This window comes from Sinohyriopsis cumingii, chromosome 13 (genome assembly GCF_028554795.1).
Source record: "Sinohyriopsis cumingii isolate HCF-2022 chromosome 13, ASM2855479v2, whole genome shotgun sequence".
NCBI lineage: Eukaryota > Metazoa > Mollusca > Bivalvia > Unionida > Unionidae > Sinohyriopsis > Sinohyriopsis cumingii.
This window is the reverse complement of record NC_142973.1, coordinates 24,373,474-24,392,273: the sequence shown is the minus strand read 5'-3', so window position 1 is coordinate 24,392,273 and position 18,800 is coordinate 24,373,474. Positions and strand designations below refer to the sequence as shown.

The 18,800-nt window shown below is 38.0% G+C and overlaps 1 protein-coding gene across 1 annotated transcript in view; it reads right to left on the bottom strand.

Annotated features, from left to right (window-relative positions):
• LOC149785069 (cysteine-rich venom protein pseudechetoxin-like) overlaps window positions 1-18,598 on the bottom strand; it is a 29,792-nt gene extending 11,194 nt beyond the window's left edge. Inside the window, exons 1-6 of the mRNA XM_089978796.1 lie at window positions 18,469-18,598; window positions 10,776-10,852; window positions 10,371-10,449; window positions 7,099-7,184; window positions 6,354-6,444; window positions 5,330-5,478 (exon numbers count right to left, since the gene is read on the bottom strand). Of these exons, the coding sequence (XP_089834922.1) occupies window positions 5,330-5,478; window positions 6,354-6,444; window positions 7,099-7,184; window positions 10,371-10,449; window positions 10,776-10,852; window positions 18,469-18,508 (522 nt within the window). The 5' untranslated portion in view covers window positions 18,509-18,598. The remainder of the gene's footprint in view (window positions 1-5,329; window positions 5,479-6,353; window positions 6,445-7,098; window positions 7,185-10,370; window positions 10,450-10,775; window positions 10,853-18,468) is intronic.
• Between the last annotated feature and the right edge of the window lie 202 nt (window positions 18,599-18,800).

Below are 18,800 nucleotides of genomic sequence, written 5' to 3'. Positions count from 1 at the left end.
ATATTTCTTTCAAATCCTACCCAGGAACAGTTAGACCTTTTAAAAAAAGATGAATGATTCAACTTGCCAGAAAATATGATCTTTCTGAAGCAACGTCTTCCACACCGAACCAAAAAAGAAAAAAATATTGTGGTTCAGTATTTGATAGAAAAGAGTATTTTGGATAAAAGTATTTTGGTTTTGATCAGTAAGTCTGTATCAGACCCTGACATAAAAGTTAAATACTTAAAATTAAAATACGAGATAGAGTTCAGGAAACTTGAACATCAGAAAGATGAAAAACAAATGCAGGTACAGAAAGATAAAGAAGAAAAACAAATGCAATTAGAAAAGGAAGAAAGAGAGAGAGATAATGACAAATGCAGTTACAAAAAGAACAAATGCAGTTACAGAAAGAGGGGAAACAAATGTAATTAGATAACTAAGAAAGAGAGAGACAGATGCTAATATCAAAGAGAGAAGGAAGAGAGGGAATATCAGTTTAGAATAAAAGAAATAGAGCTGGCAAGTGAAAAGCACATTCCCACTTTAGATACAAATTAAAGTTTTGTTGTTACAAAAACAATTAGGTTAGTGCCAACTTTCAGGGAAAAAGAAGTAGACAAATATTTTCCTCGTTTTGAAAAAATTTCGGAAAATCTAAAATGGCCAAGGGAGCACTGGACTTTCATTATAACATGTGTACCTACTGGAAAAGCTAGTGATATTTACCATTCACTGTCACTTCAGCAAAGTGATGGCTATAGTGCGGTTAAGGAAAGCATCTTAAAAAGTTATGAGTTAATCCCTGAGGCTTATCGGCAGCAATTAAGAAACTATAAATAAAAGAAGCTAACAAACTATAGTAGAATTGCAAGAGAAAAAGAGCAGTTATTTGTTAGATGGTGCTTAGCCATGAAAGTTGATAAAGATTATAAAAGTCTCAAACAACGTGTATTACTTGAACAGCTTAAGAACTGCGTCCATGGTGACATTAAGACTTATGATGAGCAAAATTATGCTCGTGCCGCTGACGAGTATTCTTTAGTTTTTAAAGATTTTTTGTAGGCAAGTCTTCCACTCAGGAGTCTTCTGGCAGAAAAGTATTTCAGCCCAATGCAAGCCCTTCCAAATCTCAAACTGGCACAACGTTTAAGAAATCAAGCTTCTGATAAGCTTGATCAAAAAGCCTTGTCTCTCCCTACGTTTACCTATTGCGAGAAGAAAGGACACGTTATTTCTGATCACTACATATTGAACAATAAGCAACAGAATCAAGACAGACCTATTCCACATGCTCTTATTTCTAAGCGGTCACGGTCACGGTCATGTATTGAAAGCAATGCATTTGCTGGGATTAATAAACCGCAGTCTGATTTTATTTTGGAGAATTATGAACCATTCATGTCGAAGGATTCTATATCATTCTTGGATGATTCGGTCTATCCCATCCCAATTAAAATGTTAAGGGATACTGGAGCTTCTCAAGAGTCTTTTTTTTTTAGGTACTTTCCCTTTTTCTGAGTAGTCGTATTCTAATGAGAGTGTTCTTATTCAGAGTGTAGAGTGCGGCTTTGTTAATGTTCCTCTCCATTGAGTAAATTAATCATCACACTTAGTCTAAGGACCCGTGACAGTTGTAACCGTTTATGCTTTACCCGTTGGGGGCAATCATTTATTGCAAGTCAACGACCTAGCTGGAGATAAGGTTGTGCTTAATCCACTTGTGACTGACAAGCCTTTTTGGATCAGAAAGTCAGTCATATTGGGGGGAAAATCCCAGATTTATACCCAGATTGTGCAGTTACCAGTGCTATGGCAAAGACAGCTATTGAGAATGATGTTGATCAGGAAAGTATTCCTTTAGCTGACACATGTATTGGTCAGACTTTTGATGAGGTCACTTTCACTCCTTGTTTGGATCATTCTCTTTATTCTAATCAGGGTGACAAACGACAATCATTTTTCATCGAATAAGTAAAAGATCCTGAGATCTCTTGTTTATTTAAAAGGGCCATTAGTGAAATGAAACCACTGAATTACCTGTTTGTCATTTCACTAAAACTGGAATTCGTTGAGAAAATGGAGACCTCCGCAGGTACCTGCTGGTGACGAGTGGTCATTGAATTATCAATTTGTAGTTGCAGCATCTTACAGACATGGAATTCTTAATATGGCCCATGAAACTTCTTTGGCTGATCATTTAGGGAAAAATGAGACTTATCACATGATCTTGAGTCACTTCTATTGGACAAAACTTAAAAGTGATGTTTGTAAATACTGCAGATCTTGTCATACTTGTCAAATGGTGATACAACCTAATCAGAAGATACCTAAGGCTCATCTGCAACTTATTCCTGAATCTGACGTACCATTTAGCAGAATAATGTTAGATTGTGTTCGTCCCTTACCTAAGACCAAGTAAGGTAACCATTATTTGTTGACCATAATGTGTGCGTCAACAACATTCCCAGAGGCAGTTCCTTTGAGGAATATTAAAACTAAAACAATAGTAAAAGCTTTGATAAAGTTTTTTACTCTGTTTGGGCTACCTAAACTGTCCAATCTAATCAAGAGTCAAAATTTATGTTTGAAATATTCCAGCAAGTTATGTACGAATTAAGCATCCAACAATCAAAATCTTCTGCCTATCGCCCTGAGAGCTGATGAGCTTTAGAAAGATTTCATCAAAGTTTGAAAAAATAGCATTCGGTCATATAAATTTCGATACAGGTACAGAGATGGATGAAGGCATTCATTTATGTTTGTTTGCTGTTAGGGACACAGTTAAAAAATCTTTAGGATTCAGTCCCATTGAACTAGTTTTTGGTCATACTGTGCGTGGACCATTTAAGTTGTTAAAAGTGGAACTTCTGTCTAATGAAGATACTGGAATTAATCTTCTCGATCATGTTTCCAATTTTAAGTATAAATTGTCACATGATTTTCAGTCTGCAAGAACTAATATGCTCTCTACTCAGTCAAAAATGAAATTAAGGTTTGATACAAATACAAAGGAAAGACATTTTCAGCCTGGTGATCGAGTTCTGGCTCTCTTGACCATACCACAAAATCCTCGTCAGGCCAAGTAGTATGGTCCTTACACGGTTGAAAAGAAAGTAAATTATTTAAATCATATCATAAATACTCCTGGAAGGCGAAAAGAAAAACAACTTTGGCACATAAATATGTTAAAGGAGTATGTTGAGAGAGATAGCCAGATTAATCATGCAATTAATTTAGTTGTACCTGTCCCACACAGTGAGGATTTAAGCGAAGGAATTCAATTGAACTCTATTGATTTTGGAGCAACAAATCTTCGGAATTCAGAAATTATGAATAATCTGGACCAGAAACTTTCACGTTTGCAACAACCAGAAATAAATGAACTTAAACAGTTATTGCTTGAATATTAGCACTTATTTCCAGATGTTCCTACAAGAACAAACAAAATTTACCATGACGTTGAAATTGTATATTCCACACCTGTGAAATTACACCCGTACAGGATGACCCTCTCAAACAGAAATACTTGATAAAAGAAATTCAGTATTTGCTGGAGAATGATTTCACAGTAAAAGAGATTGGAGGTCAACATGTATACTTGTTCCAAAACCAGATAATACTTCCCGTATGTGCACTGAATATAGAAAGGTGAACAGTGTTACGAAAACAGATTCAGTTCCATTACCAAGAAGCTATGATTGCATTGATAAATTGGAAATGCAATATATGTCACCAAATTTGACCTTCTGAAAGGATTTTGGCGAATTCCACTGACGGAAAGGGCTAAGGAAATTTCGGTATTCGTGACTCCAGATGGACTTTATCAATAAAAAGCGATGCCGTTTGGGATGAAAGGTTCGCTGAGTACTTTTCAACGTTTAATGAATATACTTATATCTGTTCTAGATAAATGTGATTCTTACATCGATGATGTCATCATCTACAACGACAACTGGAAAAAACATTTATCGACAATTCGGAAATTCGTTGACAGACCCACTGATGCGAGTTTGACAATTAATTTATCCAAAAGTGAGTTCTGCCGTGCTTGTGTAATATTTCTGGGACATATCGTGGGATATGGACAAGTTAAGCTTGTAGGTACTATGGTCAAGGCTATCTCTGAATTCCCTGTGCCTGTTAGTGAAAAACAACTGATGCGATTTTTTGGTATGGCTGGATGCTATTAGAAATTGTGTTCCAAGTTTTTGCATAATTGCTGAAACCCTGACAAATTTATTTGAGCAACAAAACCAAGTTTTATTGGTCTCAAAAAATGTCAGGAGGCTTTTGATAAGATAAAAGACATATTAAAGAGTGTACCGGTTTTTTTACATCTACAAATGTCAGTCAATCATTAAAACTGTCTGATGTTGCAAGTGATGTTGGGGTTGGAACAGTATTGATTCAAGAAGACGAAAATGGTGTTGATCATCCCGTGTGCTATTTTTCTAAGAAATTAAATAAGTACCAGAGAAATTATTCCACAATCGAGAAGGAATGTCTTGCTTCGATACTGGCATTACAACACTTTGAAGTTTACATTAGTTCACCTCCTTCTCCGATTATTGTGTTTAATAATCACAACTCCTTTACTTTCATTGATAGGGCTTGTGTTTATAATTCTTGGGTTATTTTGAGATTTACTTCGCAATACCGTAAGTTTTTTTTTCCTCATTTTTCACTTTGCAATCTAAGGAAATAAATTAGTTGTTAAATTTTACAAAGCCTATTGTCTTCACTCTTTTCTATTACTTATTTTAAGAGCATAGACTCGTAACAGTACAACATAAAACATGTCTGCAGACTTACAACAGGAACACAAGTAATCAGGATGACTCCAAAATAGGAATGAATCTTATTTCTCAGTTCTAGCTTTATATACACTTTCGACTGCATTTCACAACATACACCAAGTGACAGATCTAACTAATCAATTTATTTCGAAATTGCCTTTTCATGTGACCTAGCCCAACCAATGAGAAATCACTAAATTCTTTCAGAACCGTCCAAACCCCACCAGCCACTGGGAAGTCAATTCAAAGTCGTTATTAAATCTTGTTGTTAGTAATTGTCAACACACACGTATCATCTATTTATACATATTACGCAATTTTACGCTGTTAATATTCCCACAATAGACCCTAGTCACGTAGGAAAAATCTAACCAAAGATAATCTGTACAATTTACGTCCTTCAATAAAAATTACAAAATCAGATTTAAAAATATCAACCAGGAGTTTAAAAAAAATAGATATACGTAATAATAGCACCTTTGATTGGACTCCCCCAACCCGAAAATGTCTTTGCCCCCCCCCCATCCCCGGAAATTTGTCATAAGTACCTGTGTATGATGACCGATAGTTTTATTTCCCGCTCCAACGCTGGAGCCAAATGTGTAATAAGCCTTCTCGTCTGCCCATCCCTTGATGGCCTCACTCCAGTTCATCTTGTAGTTAGCCCATGCAAGGTTTTGACCAAGTGAAAATCGTCCTGAAAGCAAAGAGTTGGATGCTACATCCGTGTCATATAGATGCTACATCCGTGTCATATACCACTCCCGTACAAAAAAAAGATTTAATGTCTTTTCTAACATCTTTTTCGTTTCTCGGCTTTTTTACAGTCTCGACATTATACTATGAATATATTAAACTAATTTTTACGTGCGTGTGTATATATGTGTGTGTTTATGTGTGTGAATGTGTGTGCGTGTGCATTAACGCTGGCAACATCTGATGACAAGATTCTCATAAACCTGCTTTTCAGACAATATTTCTAATAACCTTCAGAATTATATCTCCATCTTTTCTTCTCAGCATTTTCTTTCTCATTTGATAAACTCAATTAAATACGAAGACTTTTAATTTTAATTATATTGCCAATATATGAGCTCTCTTGCATAAAGTCATTGTGTCATTAAACAAAGCAAATAACATCTAGTGAAAACATGGAAGAAAACATGCATTTTAAGACATGAGGCAAGTGTGCAATAATCCTTGTTCAGCTTTGTTTTTTAAAGTGGATTTTCATCTCTTTTTATCATGTCTCCTATTTATTACATGTTTTATTCAATTTATTTCTTGATTATTGAAAGCAATGAATACCTTTTAATTGCATAAAGTTAAATGTCCACACTAGTGCCAAATAATAAAAACATTGCAGGTCTTTTGGGAAGAAAAATTACTTTCACATATTTTTCATTAACCGTAAGCACGCGTTAAAGTCGACACCCTACACGGAACGCACACATCAAGCACAAAATACTGCACACAATCACATTTCCTTGAGAACAAAAGAATATTTCAAAACATAAAACAAAATAAAAACAGCCGAATAGGGAAATTGACTCTATTTCTTCAACAACGCACCATAAATGTCTCTGTTGTAATTCAAGTCATGAGCAATTTGACAGTTTTCGGCCCACCGCTGTGCTATAAAGGCCACATCATCGTCCCAACTCTAAAAAAATTAATTAATTAATTAATTAATTAATTAATTAATTAAAATTAATAAATAATAATAATAATAATAATAATATCAGATCTGGACAACAGGTGCATGTGTGAAAGTAAGCGAATACGGAAAATAGCCTCACACAAGGTTTCCAGTATTACTGTCTAAAACAGAAGCACATGAGTGATACGAGTCTAAGAAATAACATAGTTTAAGGCGTACAATTTGCTCGTCTTACGATTGTTCTGTAGCTAATTTAAAAAATAGATGTATGCAAGGTAATCATTGTTGATGTATCATGCCACTACGTCTTGTTGCAAGGCGTAAAGCATTATGGCTTTGTAATTGTTATACATTGCAAAATCAGTAAGTGTCTGTACAAAATAAGTGCATACAATCTTCACGAATTTAAAAAATAATTCTTCACTGATAGTATCATCGTCACAGGCATTAACATCTCAACATATGAATTATTGTAGTTTTGCTTCAGATTTAGATTTTTATATATATAAAAAATACAATAAAAGATGAACAAAAGAAATCAACAACTTTATTGCCTTTTTGACTGCATGGCAATGAAACTGTAGACTTCTTGTAATATTGCATGTACTTTGATATTCATTTATTATCGTTTTCTATTTCCGAAATATTTTTATTTACCATCTTAAGCATATTAGTTGCCGATACTTCTCTTCTAACTTTGTTATGCTCTTCAACGATAACTTCGGTTTCCTTTTCTTGTAAACCTGTAAGAAAAGCAACGTTCAATTGATAAATTCAAGACAGTAGAAATATGGTCAAGGACTGCGCATGTCCATCCGGAAAGAGAAAGGAGAAGTAGCAGAAGGTGGTGATGATGATGGTATTAGTAATGTTTATTGTTATTATGACCACGGAAATCATGGTGATCATTCAGACTGCTTGAAGATATCGATAGTGTTTTATGATCTTGGCGATGATAATCAGGACATGATACTATTAATTATAATGATAATTACCTTTGACGTTTCGATGATGGGCTCCTGATAGTTAAATTACACTGGACAACAAATTTTTACAAAAGTCATGTTACTGAAATAAAATTAGTCAATTCTTATCAATTTTTATGTGCTGAACACGAATATGACAGTCAAATTGCAAAATTGGCTCTAGTTTTTTTGTAATCTGCAAGAAATTAATGTTTACATAACGAAATGCATTCCAATAGTAAAAGGTCAACTGTAATAGCCTACCTATAAAAAATCAAGTCATTGACTACATCTTAGATTTCTTCGCCTGTCTCTTGTACAGCTGTTCGGGAGCATCTCTGAGGAGTGTCCAGCAGTAGTCAGCCAGCATTGTAGTGGACCATTTTCCCTGGTATCTTTGTTCCATTGTTGCGATATCTTGATGAAAACGTTCGCCGTGTTCATCACTAACAATACCACAGTTGCTAGGAAAGAAATCCAAATGGGAATGAAGGAAGTGAATCTTTAGAGACATATTGCAGCCAAGTTTCTTATACTTCATCAACATGTCTTCTACTAGTTCCTTATAGTTTTCTGCCCTAACATTTCCGAGGAAGTTTGTAGAAACTAGGCGAAAAGCATTCCATGCTTGTTTCGCGTCACCTTCCAGCAAGTTGTTGAACCGGTCATCTTTGAAAAGCTCTCGAATCTGAGGACCCACAAAAACTCCCTCTTTAATCTTTGCTTCGCTGAGTCGAGGGAATTTTTCATGCAGGTATCGGAATGCTGGCAAAGTCCGGTCAATGGCTTTCACGAAGTTCTTCATCAAACCTAGTTTGATGTGAAGGGGTGGTAGCAAGATTTTCTGAGCCTCAACCAGAGCTGGGTGTTGGATATTCTTCTCTCCAATGGCTACATTCTGCCTGTGAGTCCATTCCTTCCTCATGTAGTGCATTTCCCTTGCTCGGCTATCCCACTCGCATAAGAAACACATGTATTTTGTATATCCTTGCTGCAGTCCCATTAAAAGGGCAACTCCCTTCAAATCACCACAGAGGTGCCAGCTGTACTTGTTATACTCAATGGAATTCAGTAGCTGCCTTAAGTTATCGTATGTCTCTTTCATGTGGACAGCATACGCTACTGGAATAGATGGAAGAATGTTTCCATTGTGCAAAAGCACAGCCTTGAGACTCAGTTTCGAAGAGTCCACAAATAGTCTCCATTCTTGTGGGTCATGAGTGATTTTTAAAGCATTCATGAGGCCCTCAATATCGGAACAGAATATCAGATTACTTTCCTTTCTGAAGAAAGGCTCCAATTGCTGGTGGCGCTTTCGATATGCAGTAATTGTGACATCTTCTTCTAGAAGATTCCATTGTTGGAGTCTTGATCCTAGCAATTCTGCCTTGTTCTTTGATAAGTCCAAATCACGAATCAGGTCATTTAGTTCTTCCTGTGTTATTCTGTGTGGGGTTGATGATGCACCACAGTGAAAATCTGGATCACTGCATGCTGATGGACCAGGAGAAGAACAGGTCGACTCACCTTTGTCTTCGTCAGATGAATCAAGAGAATATTCTGCTGGAGGTTCTGGAATAGGAAGTCCCTCACCATGTGGAACTGGTCTCAATGCAGACGGAATGTTTGGGTAGACTATTCTCGACTTCTTTCGCTTCGTTATTCCGCCGGAAAGAGGAGGAACCAAGCAGAAGTAACAGTCATTTAGGTGGTTGCTTGGCTCTCTCCACACCATTGGGACTGCAAACGGCATTGATGACCTTTTGCAATTCAACCACTGTGAAAGCTGTGTTGTACATGTAGCACAGCATATATGCGGAGCCCAAGGCTTGTCTTGGTCACCAACCTTGCATCCGAAGTAAAGATGATATGCCTTCTTCACTTGAGAATTGATACTTTTCTTCTGGTTGGCAAATGTCACTTCCCCACAAATATAGCAAAAATTGTCCGCGGTATTAACACACTTTCGAGGCATTACTGTTCTTTATTGTACGTAAATGGATAAAATAATAAGTTTTATGTAACAGTAGCTTGAACTGTCTCGCACAACATCTAAAATATTTTAAATGCTGAACCTATCTGATTGGGCTTTATATAGTACACTGCTTACGTCAGCTTCAGCAGCCGCCTGGCATTAGTATAATAGGCCTACACATGTATAGTACACTGCTGACGTCAACTTACTTCAGCAGCCGCATGGCATTAGTATTGCATTGCATCAGAAAATGATGCAATCAACTGTGGATGATGTGAGCATGATGCTATTATGCAATGTTACATCATTATTCCGGATGTTGCTGCAGTCCTACTGGAGAAATTTACACAGTGAAACATAGAAAATGAGGTATATGAATATCTTCAAAACGAGAGCCAATACAAATTTTTTACGGTTATATTCGTGTTCGGCACACCAAAATACTACAGATTAGGGCCTTTTCAAGTCAGTAATGATTTCACTGTTGACCAGTGTTATTGCTATGGGAGATGGTGAATGTGGTGGAGGCGTATCACTAGCGTCAATGATTCTTAAAGCAACAACGTTTAGAAAGACGACATTTTGATTTATTTGAATATTTGACTGTTGCATTTACATTTTACAAAAACTCAGTCAAACATACGCTTTTTCCACAAAAATAATTCGCTTTCCTTTACAATACTGGTAAAACAGACAGTATTTATTTATTACCGGCCGTAAATTAAGGGGCGGGTTAAACTCTTAAATCGGTGGATATGACAATAAATATATTAAATTGGGGGCCCAGAAATCGGCAAACGTAGGCACATTATTTAGATAATAATTAATTTCATTGAAGGTTTTAATGTATACGCGTTAAAAACATTTGCTGAAATGAAAGTTTTAGTTCAGACTTTCGCAAAAAGTATGTTGCCTCTCACTTACGTTGCTGCTTTACAAAAACGTTAACAGATGATTGTGATGAAAAATATCTTGATATAATTTCTCACCTGATTCCCGGACAATACTGGACTTATCCAGGCAGGCAGTATGATCCGGATTTATTTTAAACTTAAGATCACAGGGTCTCTGGAAATAACAAATACATATGTTAATCAACATTTTATGATAAAACGACTGTAATGTGCTCATACCCACACACAAACATAACATACATACATACATACATACATACATACATACATACATACATACATACATACATACATGCATGCATATATAGTTAAAATTTATTCTTACTGATTATCATAAAGTTAGAAGAAGAAAAAAACTTGATCAATTAACATATGGTTTCAGATGCTTTCGCTCTTAATAATAAACAAGAAAAGCGCCACACTCTCTAATCTATTCATGGAAATTTGATCATTACCATAGAAACGTTGCTTTCTACTTACACTTCTTTTTATCCGATTGAGTTCATTTCCTGTGATTTCCACTGGCAGATTTAATGATGGACTTGTCGTCAATATTCCTATGGCACATAAAATAAAAAGTAACTTGATGGTGTCAATACATGGTAATAAAGTCTTTTATGGATGTAGTCATGTTCCTTTTGAGAGAGAGAGAGAGAGTCGACATCATACAGACTAAGTAATAATTATCAATTTATGAAGCGATGACCGCAATGATCACCCATCTCAAATGATAAAGATACCCTGTCCCAAAAAAGGCCGTCTCACTTGTGAAATGGTTCCGACGTCCCTTCATAGATACTGAAGTCCTGGAATATCTAGTCTTAAAACCTTGTGTGGAAGCATTCTGTACAGTCTTAAAGCATTGTGTGGAAGCATTCTGTAAAGTCTTAAAACTTTGTGTCTAATCATTTTGTACAGTATTAAAACCTTGTGTGGAAGCATTCTATACAGTCTTAAAGCCTTGCATGGAAGCATTCTGTAGTCTTAAAGCCTTGTGTGGAAGCATTCTGTAGTCTTAAAGCCTTGTGTTGAAGTATTATGTAGTCTTAAAGCCTTGTGTGGAAACATTCTGTACAGTCTTAAAACCTTGTACAAGCTTTCTGTACAAGAATCTGGAGCAGATTATCATGTCCACTGTTACTAAACAAGAAATGTTTCAAACAATGCCCCTCTACAGTTTCAAAATGATGAACCTAACCGGACTGACGGACAAACGGATGGAATGACTGACGAACAAGGGTAGAATTTTATACATGTGTCACAATTTTTAAGGGGAGTCAAAAGAGGTAAAGCATGTGTACGGCTTGTGAAGAGAAAAGAGAGAGAGAGAGAGAGAGAGAGAACAATTACTTATCAAAGACTTTAGGAAACATTTTTGGCAGCAAGTTTCTTAAATTTGCAAACGATGAAACCGCTCCAGTTGCCTTGCCTTTAATTCCATAACTAAAACTGGTTAAAATAAGCAAAAACTATTATAACTTCTTATATCTCGCCCGATTTGATCATACTTGAACCTTTAACCCATCGGCAATGATGTGAACAAAAATCAATTCATCTCCTTATATCTCGAGCATCATCCAAAAAAAAACTATACAGCATACAAAGGAAATTAAGAAAATCTGAAGACATCCAAAGATTTAAATTGCAAGAAAATATAGAAAATACAAGTGGTTGATAAAAATATTGCAAATGGACGGCTAATGATGGCTAGTTGCTGCTGTTAGTACTAGTGTCAGAGTGAGATGGGGGGGGTGTGTGTTTTGTGTGAGACAGATCTTTGATACGACGTATTAATCAACAACTTTCGTTTCATGTAAATAGTGAGGGGGCACGCCCGCGCGTACGTGCGTGCGCGTGTGGTTTTGTGAAACAGACCTTTGATACAATCATTTTCGTTTCATGTAAACAGGGCACGTTTATCCTCTCTGAATGGTACTGTTTTATCCTTTACACTAAATTCAACGAATGCAAACGACTCTAGAATTAATCAATATCCTTTAATTATCCAAGACCGATGGACTACAGTACCTTTGCAACAATCATGACGTATACTTTACTTCCATATTTATCCGACACCATGACAGCATCACTGAGACAATCCCAGCGATACTCTAACTTTAGACTAATTTCTTCTGGTTCATCTACTCATAACAGCAGTAACGTAGCGTCATTACAACTGCTCTTTGTTCATGTTTCATTCATTCATGACGCGTAAAATGTTCCATAAAATGTTGAAATAGTTTTGTTTTAATTGTGCTATTTTTATTTCATAACAGAATGAGTGTCTGTCTGTGTGTGATTAAGATTTTAACCAGCTTTAACAAGTCATAACGCCACTATGTCTGCAGCATATCGGTTTATACTTAATAGTGATGTCTAGCACAGGGGCATCATGCCGCAGACAGGTAGCATGATGTCCCACCCAGTCACATTATCCTGACGCCAGGCCGAACAGTTCTAACACTAACCTCTTAATGCTGCGCGCCATGTGAGGCAGCTGCTAGTGCCATTTTTAAATACATTTTTGGTATGACTATGACTCGACCAGGATTCGAACCCTCGACCTCCCGCATCGGATGAGTCATACCAAATGCGTCCACGTAAATGCTTAAGTAAACTCAGAAGTTCATTAAAGAGCTTGACAACTAAATGATTGATTCCTTCTTAGTTCAATGTCTTGCATGTATTCCTGATAATATTTTTATACCTTCCAAATAAATCAATTCTTGCGAGTTCGCACACTTTTAACATAGGGTGTCAACAATTGCGATTGAACGATAACGGTTCGATTAATGTATTACGGGGGCCCTGAGTGGCCGAGTGGTCCAACGCGCTCTCCGTTACGGATCACTGCCATCTCACCTCTGTCTGCGTGGGCTCAAGTCTCAGATTCGGACAATGTGGTTATGTGAGAAAGCTTGCCAGTAGCTTCTCGTGAGTCGGTGGTTCTTTCTGGGGGTTTTCCCCGGTTCTTCCTCCACCATTAATACTGGCCGCCATGTATAGCCTTTCGTGTGCTGTAAAACGGCATTAAACCCTACAACAACAACAACAACATCAATGCATTACGGATAGCTGGTTAAGAAATTTACTAACCGTTTCAGCCTTTTCTATAAAAAAAAGTGGTCCCTTGTGTTCGCCAAGTGGCTTCTGTTGAACTGGATATGAACTTCGGTTACACTTTGATCAGAAGAATGAAGTCACACGACCACAAAAAAAGTCACTAAAACAGCTGACCAATTATCAAGAACACGTACCTGGTAAGAACACCACCAAACAAAGCCATGTATATAAGCTAAGATTTCACTTTCTGACAATTAAAATTGGTATTGCAAAACTTAAAATCTTTGGGTCTGATAGTTAAAAAAATGTGTCTCGTTAAGCCACCGAATAACTGAAACTCAGATTGCTTTAATACACAGAGACTGTTCAGAGCAGTTTATTTGTTTATACATTGTCTGTCTACATTGGTATTGACAATTATCTGGCACAGAATCAATTTTAATGGGCGCTTGCTTTCTCTGGCACATCGTGCGACAGCCATTAAACTACTGAAGTACACACACCTACTTGATCAATCTTTGGATTACAGCTTTGTTTTGTTGTATTTATTAATCTTGCTTAGATGGATACTAATAGAAAGTATACGAAAGGTGGTGGAGCTTCATGTGCAGCTGTGGACGGACGATCACGCTGTCAAAGAGGTACGTACTACCTATCAGTACATCGCGGACTTGCGAAACAAACTTTAGGAAGTTTGTTCCCTCGCACAGGACCACCTCAAGCGAGCGAAGGCGCGTAAGGCGAAGAATTAAAGAATCGCGCAAAAACCACGCCAGTATGAAGTAGGGGACAAGGTGTTGTTCCTGTTGCTCCAAGAACACAACAAGTTGCAAATTTCTTTGAGAGGTCCGTGCATCGTAACCGTGAAGGTCGGAGGTCCAACCTATCGGATACGACTATCGACTAAGAAGAAGCTGTACCATGCCAATCTCGTTAAGTGATACAGGGAAACAGAGACCGTCAGCGATTTTGTCGTCGCCACGATCGTCACCGAGGACTACGAAAGGTGCAAACATTGTTTCAGGCTGTCCATTAACGAGGGCTGAGACAACCTCGAACGTGGAGTGTGACCCCATGTTGACTGCGGTACAGCCGGAGGAGATAGAAACGTTGCCGGTCGGGTATTCCGATGTGCTTACGGAAATACTCGGAAGAACGTCACTTGTCGAGTTCGGATTAAAGCTGGTGGACGACCGGCCAGTCCAGCGGAAACCCTACCCCTTGCCCCACGCGAAACGACAAGGCGTAAGGGAAGAGATCGAGCAGATATTGATCTGTGCGTAATCGAGCCCGCCGACTCTCCGTACAGCTGTCCGGTAGTCCTAGTGCAGAAGAAGGATGGTACACATTGGTTTTGTGTCGACTACCGGAAGCTGAATCAGGTGACGCAATTTCAAGTTGAAATGCTACCTGACCCAGAACATATTTTCTCTTCTGTCTCGAAAGCGAAATATTTCTAGAAGTTGGATTTGTCCAAGTGCTATTGGCAAATTCCTGTAAGGAAGGAGGATAGGGAAAAGATCTCTTTTGCTACTCCCGATGGGACCTACCAATGGTTGGTCATGCCGTTCTGAGTCCAGAATGCGTCCAGCGTCTTCACTAGAATGATGCGGGAGTTGTTGGAGCCCTTGCGCGATAGGGGTGTCTACAACTTCATTGATGATCTATTGCAAGCCACAGAGACGTGGAGTGAATACCTCACTCTGCTAGCTGACGTTTTGGAACGGCTACGTTAGGCGGGATTGACAGCACGCACTTCCAAATGTCACCTTGGATTCCGGACATTGGACTGTTTGGGACATACCCTGAGTCAAGGCGCGCTGTCCCCCGAAAAGTCGAAGGTGGAGCAGCTGAGAAACGCCGCACTGCCCACCACGAAAACTGAGGTGAGATCATTCCTGGGATTGGCCGGGTATCACCGGAGGTATGTGGCCAATTTCGGTGCGATTGCGGGGCCGTTGTCTGACCTCGCCAAGAAACGGGCCCGAGTAAAGTTATTTGGACGGGTGCGTGTGAGCACGCTTTCCAAACGCTACATGATAGGTTTACATCCGACGCGGTTGTCCGTCTACCGGATCTGTCCAAAGACTCCCTGATTCGCACTGATGCATGTGACACAGGACTGGCAGCAGCACTATTGCAAGTGCACGATTGGACTATTTTTCCTGTCTCGTACGGCAGTCGGAAATTGTCTGCTGCCGAGAAGAACTACTCCGTATCGGAGAGGGAATGCCTCGGAATCGTGTTCAGGATACCACGGTTCGAGCGGTACTTGTACGGACAGAAGTTCATATTGGAAACTGACCAACAACCCCTCGCCTATCTGGCGCAGGCGAAATTGTCGAATGGACGCTTGATGCGATGGTCGCTATTCTTACAGCAGTATCAGATGCAGATCAGATATGTATAAGGAACCGAGAACGTAGGCGCTGATTTCATGAGTAGGAGCGCTGAAATGACACAGATCGCTCTGTAGATAACCGTATGTTGTGTGTATATTCGTGTCCGTAGTCAGCGTGTAGTTTCGCTATGATTTTGTTATTTTATTGTGTGTAGTAAAGAAGTGATTTTTGGGGAATAAAATCCCTATTTTATTTTTAAGCGTGGGTGGTGTCACTATGCCTGCCCGCGATTACGTAAGTCAAGAACAAAGGAACTGGTCAGAAGCCATGTATATATGTTAGACTCCGCGGCTATAGTGGTCCTGTTCGTATTGTTGCGAGAACCAGCTTTGTTGGGTGTCAAAAATCATATGTGGACGTTGAAAGCTTTGTTCAAGAACAAAGGACCCTTATTGGCGTTGTAAATCTCACCACGTTCACAGACGGCCGGAGCATTGTCTGCTAAGTTGAATAGAACAGGGTAGAATCGATATCCAATCGGAATTGAGAGAGGGTGTGGTCACCATTTCAATCCGAATTTAATTGAGTAATTTAGACTAGAAACTTCAGTAATTGTGAAACATCGTGCTGGAAAGTTAAAGCAATAACTCCAGGAAAGACACTCGTAAATTGGCGGGAAAACGTAGGTAATTCTAAGGAAAGACAAAGCTTCGTAAAGGTCTGTGAGTAATTTGCTCGATTGTTGCAGAATATTAGGGCATTGTAATTGTAATTATGTGTAGTATGTATACTTCATTATTAGAATCGTTAGCACGTAGATTTTCCTTTGTAGTGTTTAATTTACATGCGTATTTGGGAAATAAGCCATGATTATGTAAAGAACTATGTAGATTGCTAGCTCTGGTTAGAATTAATATTGTAATTCGCTATTTGGTTACTTCGTAATAAACTAGTGCATTTATTCATCTGATATTCTAGATTTTGCAACTGTTGAATTGAATTGTAACTTTGGAAAATGGTTGCAGTGTGAAAACTTAGTTAATATGGATATTTGAATATTTGTGTATACTTGTGGGAGTGTAATGTACAGAAATGCGTCTGATGGCTGTGCTATTTTTCAATATAATGAGCTTAGGAATATATATACTGATGTGACAAAATTTATTAGTGTCTGTATGATAAGTAGTTGATACTGTGCTTTTATTACAACGTTGTTTACCATACAAGAGCGTATGGGTATTTCGATGTGCACGAATGCGTGACCGAAAAATGTAATAGCCTTTATCTGATGATTGATTGTTGGTTTAGTGTGAGACGAGATGGCTATGGAAATATGCTAACATCCTTGTGTTTTCACAGGAAGCTTTTAGGGGACAGACTTCCGGTGTGGTTTAGTCCCGAGTCTCTAGGATAGAGACTAGTGGAGAAGTCGATTATGAATCGAAGGCTAGTCGGAGAGCAGAGTCAAGGAGGAGGAAGAAAAGGAGTCGAGTAGGAGGAATAGGAGAAGGAGCAGTCTAGGAGAATGATGTAGGAGGGAATTCGGAATGAGAGAAGAAATTGTCGGGATAGGAGAGATACAGATGAGCAGAAAACAAGAACAGGTGGAAAAGCGATCTCACACTATAAATCAAAGGATGCAATATGCTATAACTTGGTCGAGAGGAAGAAGAGTGACTGGGAAATAATTATCATTTGAATATTGAATTTTATTAAATTGTTATTCTTTTGAATTTCACCTTTTGTGTTCTCAATAATTTAACTGTTGGCATTGCTGACTGCGGGCTCGGAGCCTTACCTCTCTCTGTCACTAATTTCACTCCCTACAAAATCGAGCCAGGGTGGGACTTATATGGTAATTTAAATAATACATTGGGAGTACCCATCCCAGACCCTACCAAACGCCACAAATAGTAGTGGCAATAGTCGTAGTCATATTAATAGTAGTAGCAATAGTCGTTGTAGTAGCAATAGTTGTTGTATTAGTAGCAATAGTCGTTGTAATAGTAATAGTACTAGCAATAGTCGTTGTAGTAGTATTAGTAGTAGCACAAGTCGTTGTAGCAGTAATAGTAGTAGCAATTGTCGTTGTAGTAGTAATAGTAGCAATAGTCATTGTAGTAATAATACTAGCAGTAGTAGTTGTGTAGTAAGAGTAATAGTACTAGCAATAGTCGTTGTAATAGTAACAGTAGTAACAATAGTAGCAATATTCGTTGTAATAGTAATAATAGTAGCAAATCATAGTTGTAATATTAACAACAGTAGCAGTAATAATGCATCTACTATGCAGTTTTGTAGAATTAATAAAGAAAGAAACATTTCTGTAACTTTAAGAACAAGAAGATGCTGATGATGATGATTAGCGGAATGAAGTTTAATATTGCAAATGTGTTGTGGTGGCAATGATGACGGTAACGAGTAGTACTGGTAAATTTGTTGTGGTGGAAATGACAGTATTGAGTAATAATATCAAACGTGTAGTGGTGGCAATGGTGACGGTATCGAGTAGTAATAGTAAACGTGAAGAGGTAGCAATGGTGACGGTATCGAATAGTAATAGTAAACGTTTAGTGGTGGCACTGGTGACGATATCGAGTAGTCATAGTAAACGTTTAGTGGTGGCAATGACGGTATCGTGCAGTATTAATAAATGTGCAGTGGTGGCAGGGGTGATGTTATCGAGTAGTAATAGCAAATGAGCCGTGGTGGCAATGGTGATGATATCGAGTTGTAATAATAAGTAAAAGATATTCGGTCAAACTCACCTGTCACAAAAAGTAATGACCCCAAAACTGATAGTAACATGTTAGTGATTTTTCTAACACAACCTCATTCCAGCAGTATCGAAAAAATGTACAGATCGCAATATGTTATGTTACAACATTTGAATGAAATAAGCATTTCGTGAGTTCCTGTTCTTAATTTAACCCGATCAATTTTAGTCACAGGTATAAAACTACCGCGTTCACGCACTCAAACTCGGATTACCGTAAAACTGTTTTCTATGTGAATAGGCACTGCTCCAGTCGTTCCGATTTCACAATAATATTGTTGTGAAAGAAACAAGATACACCGAATAATTTTTAAAAAAAAAAAA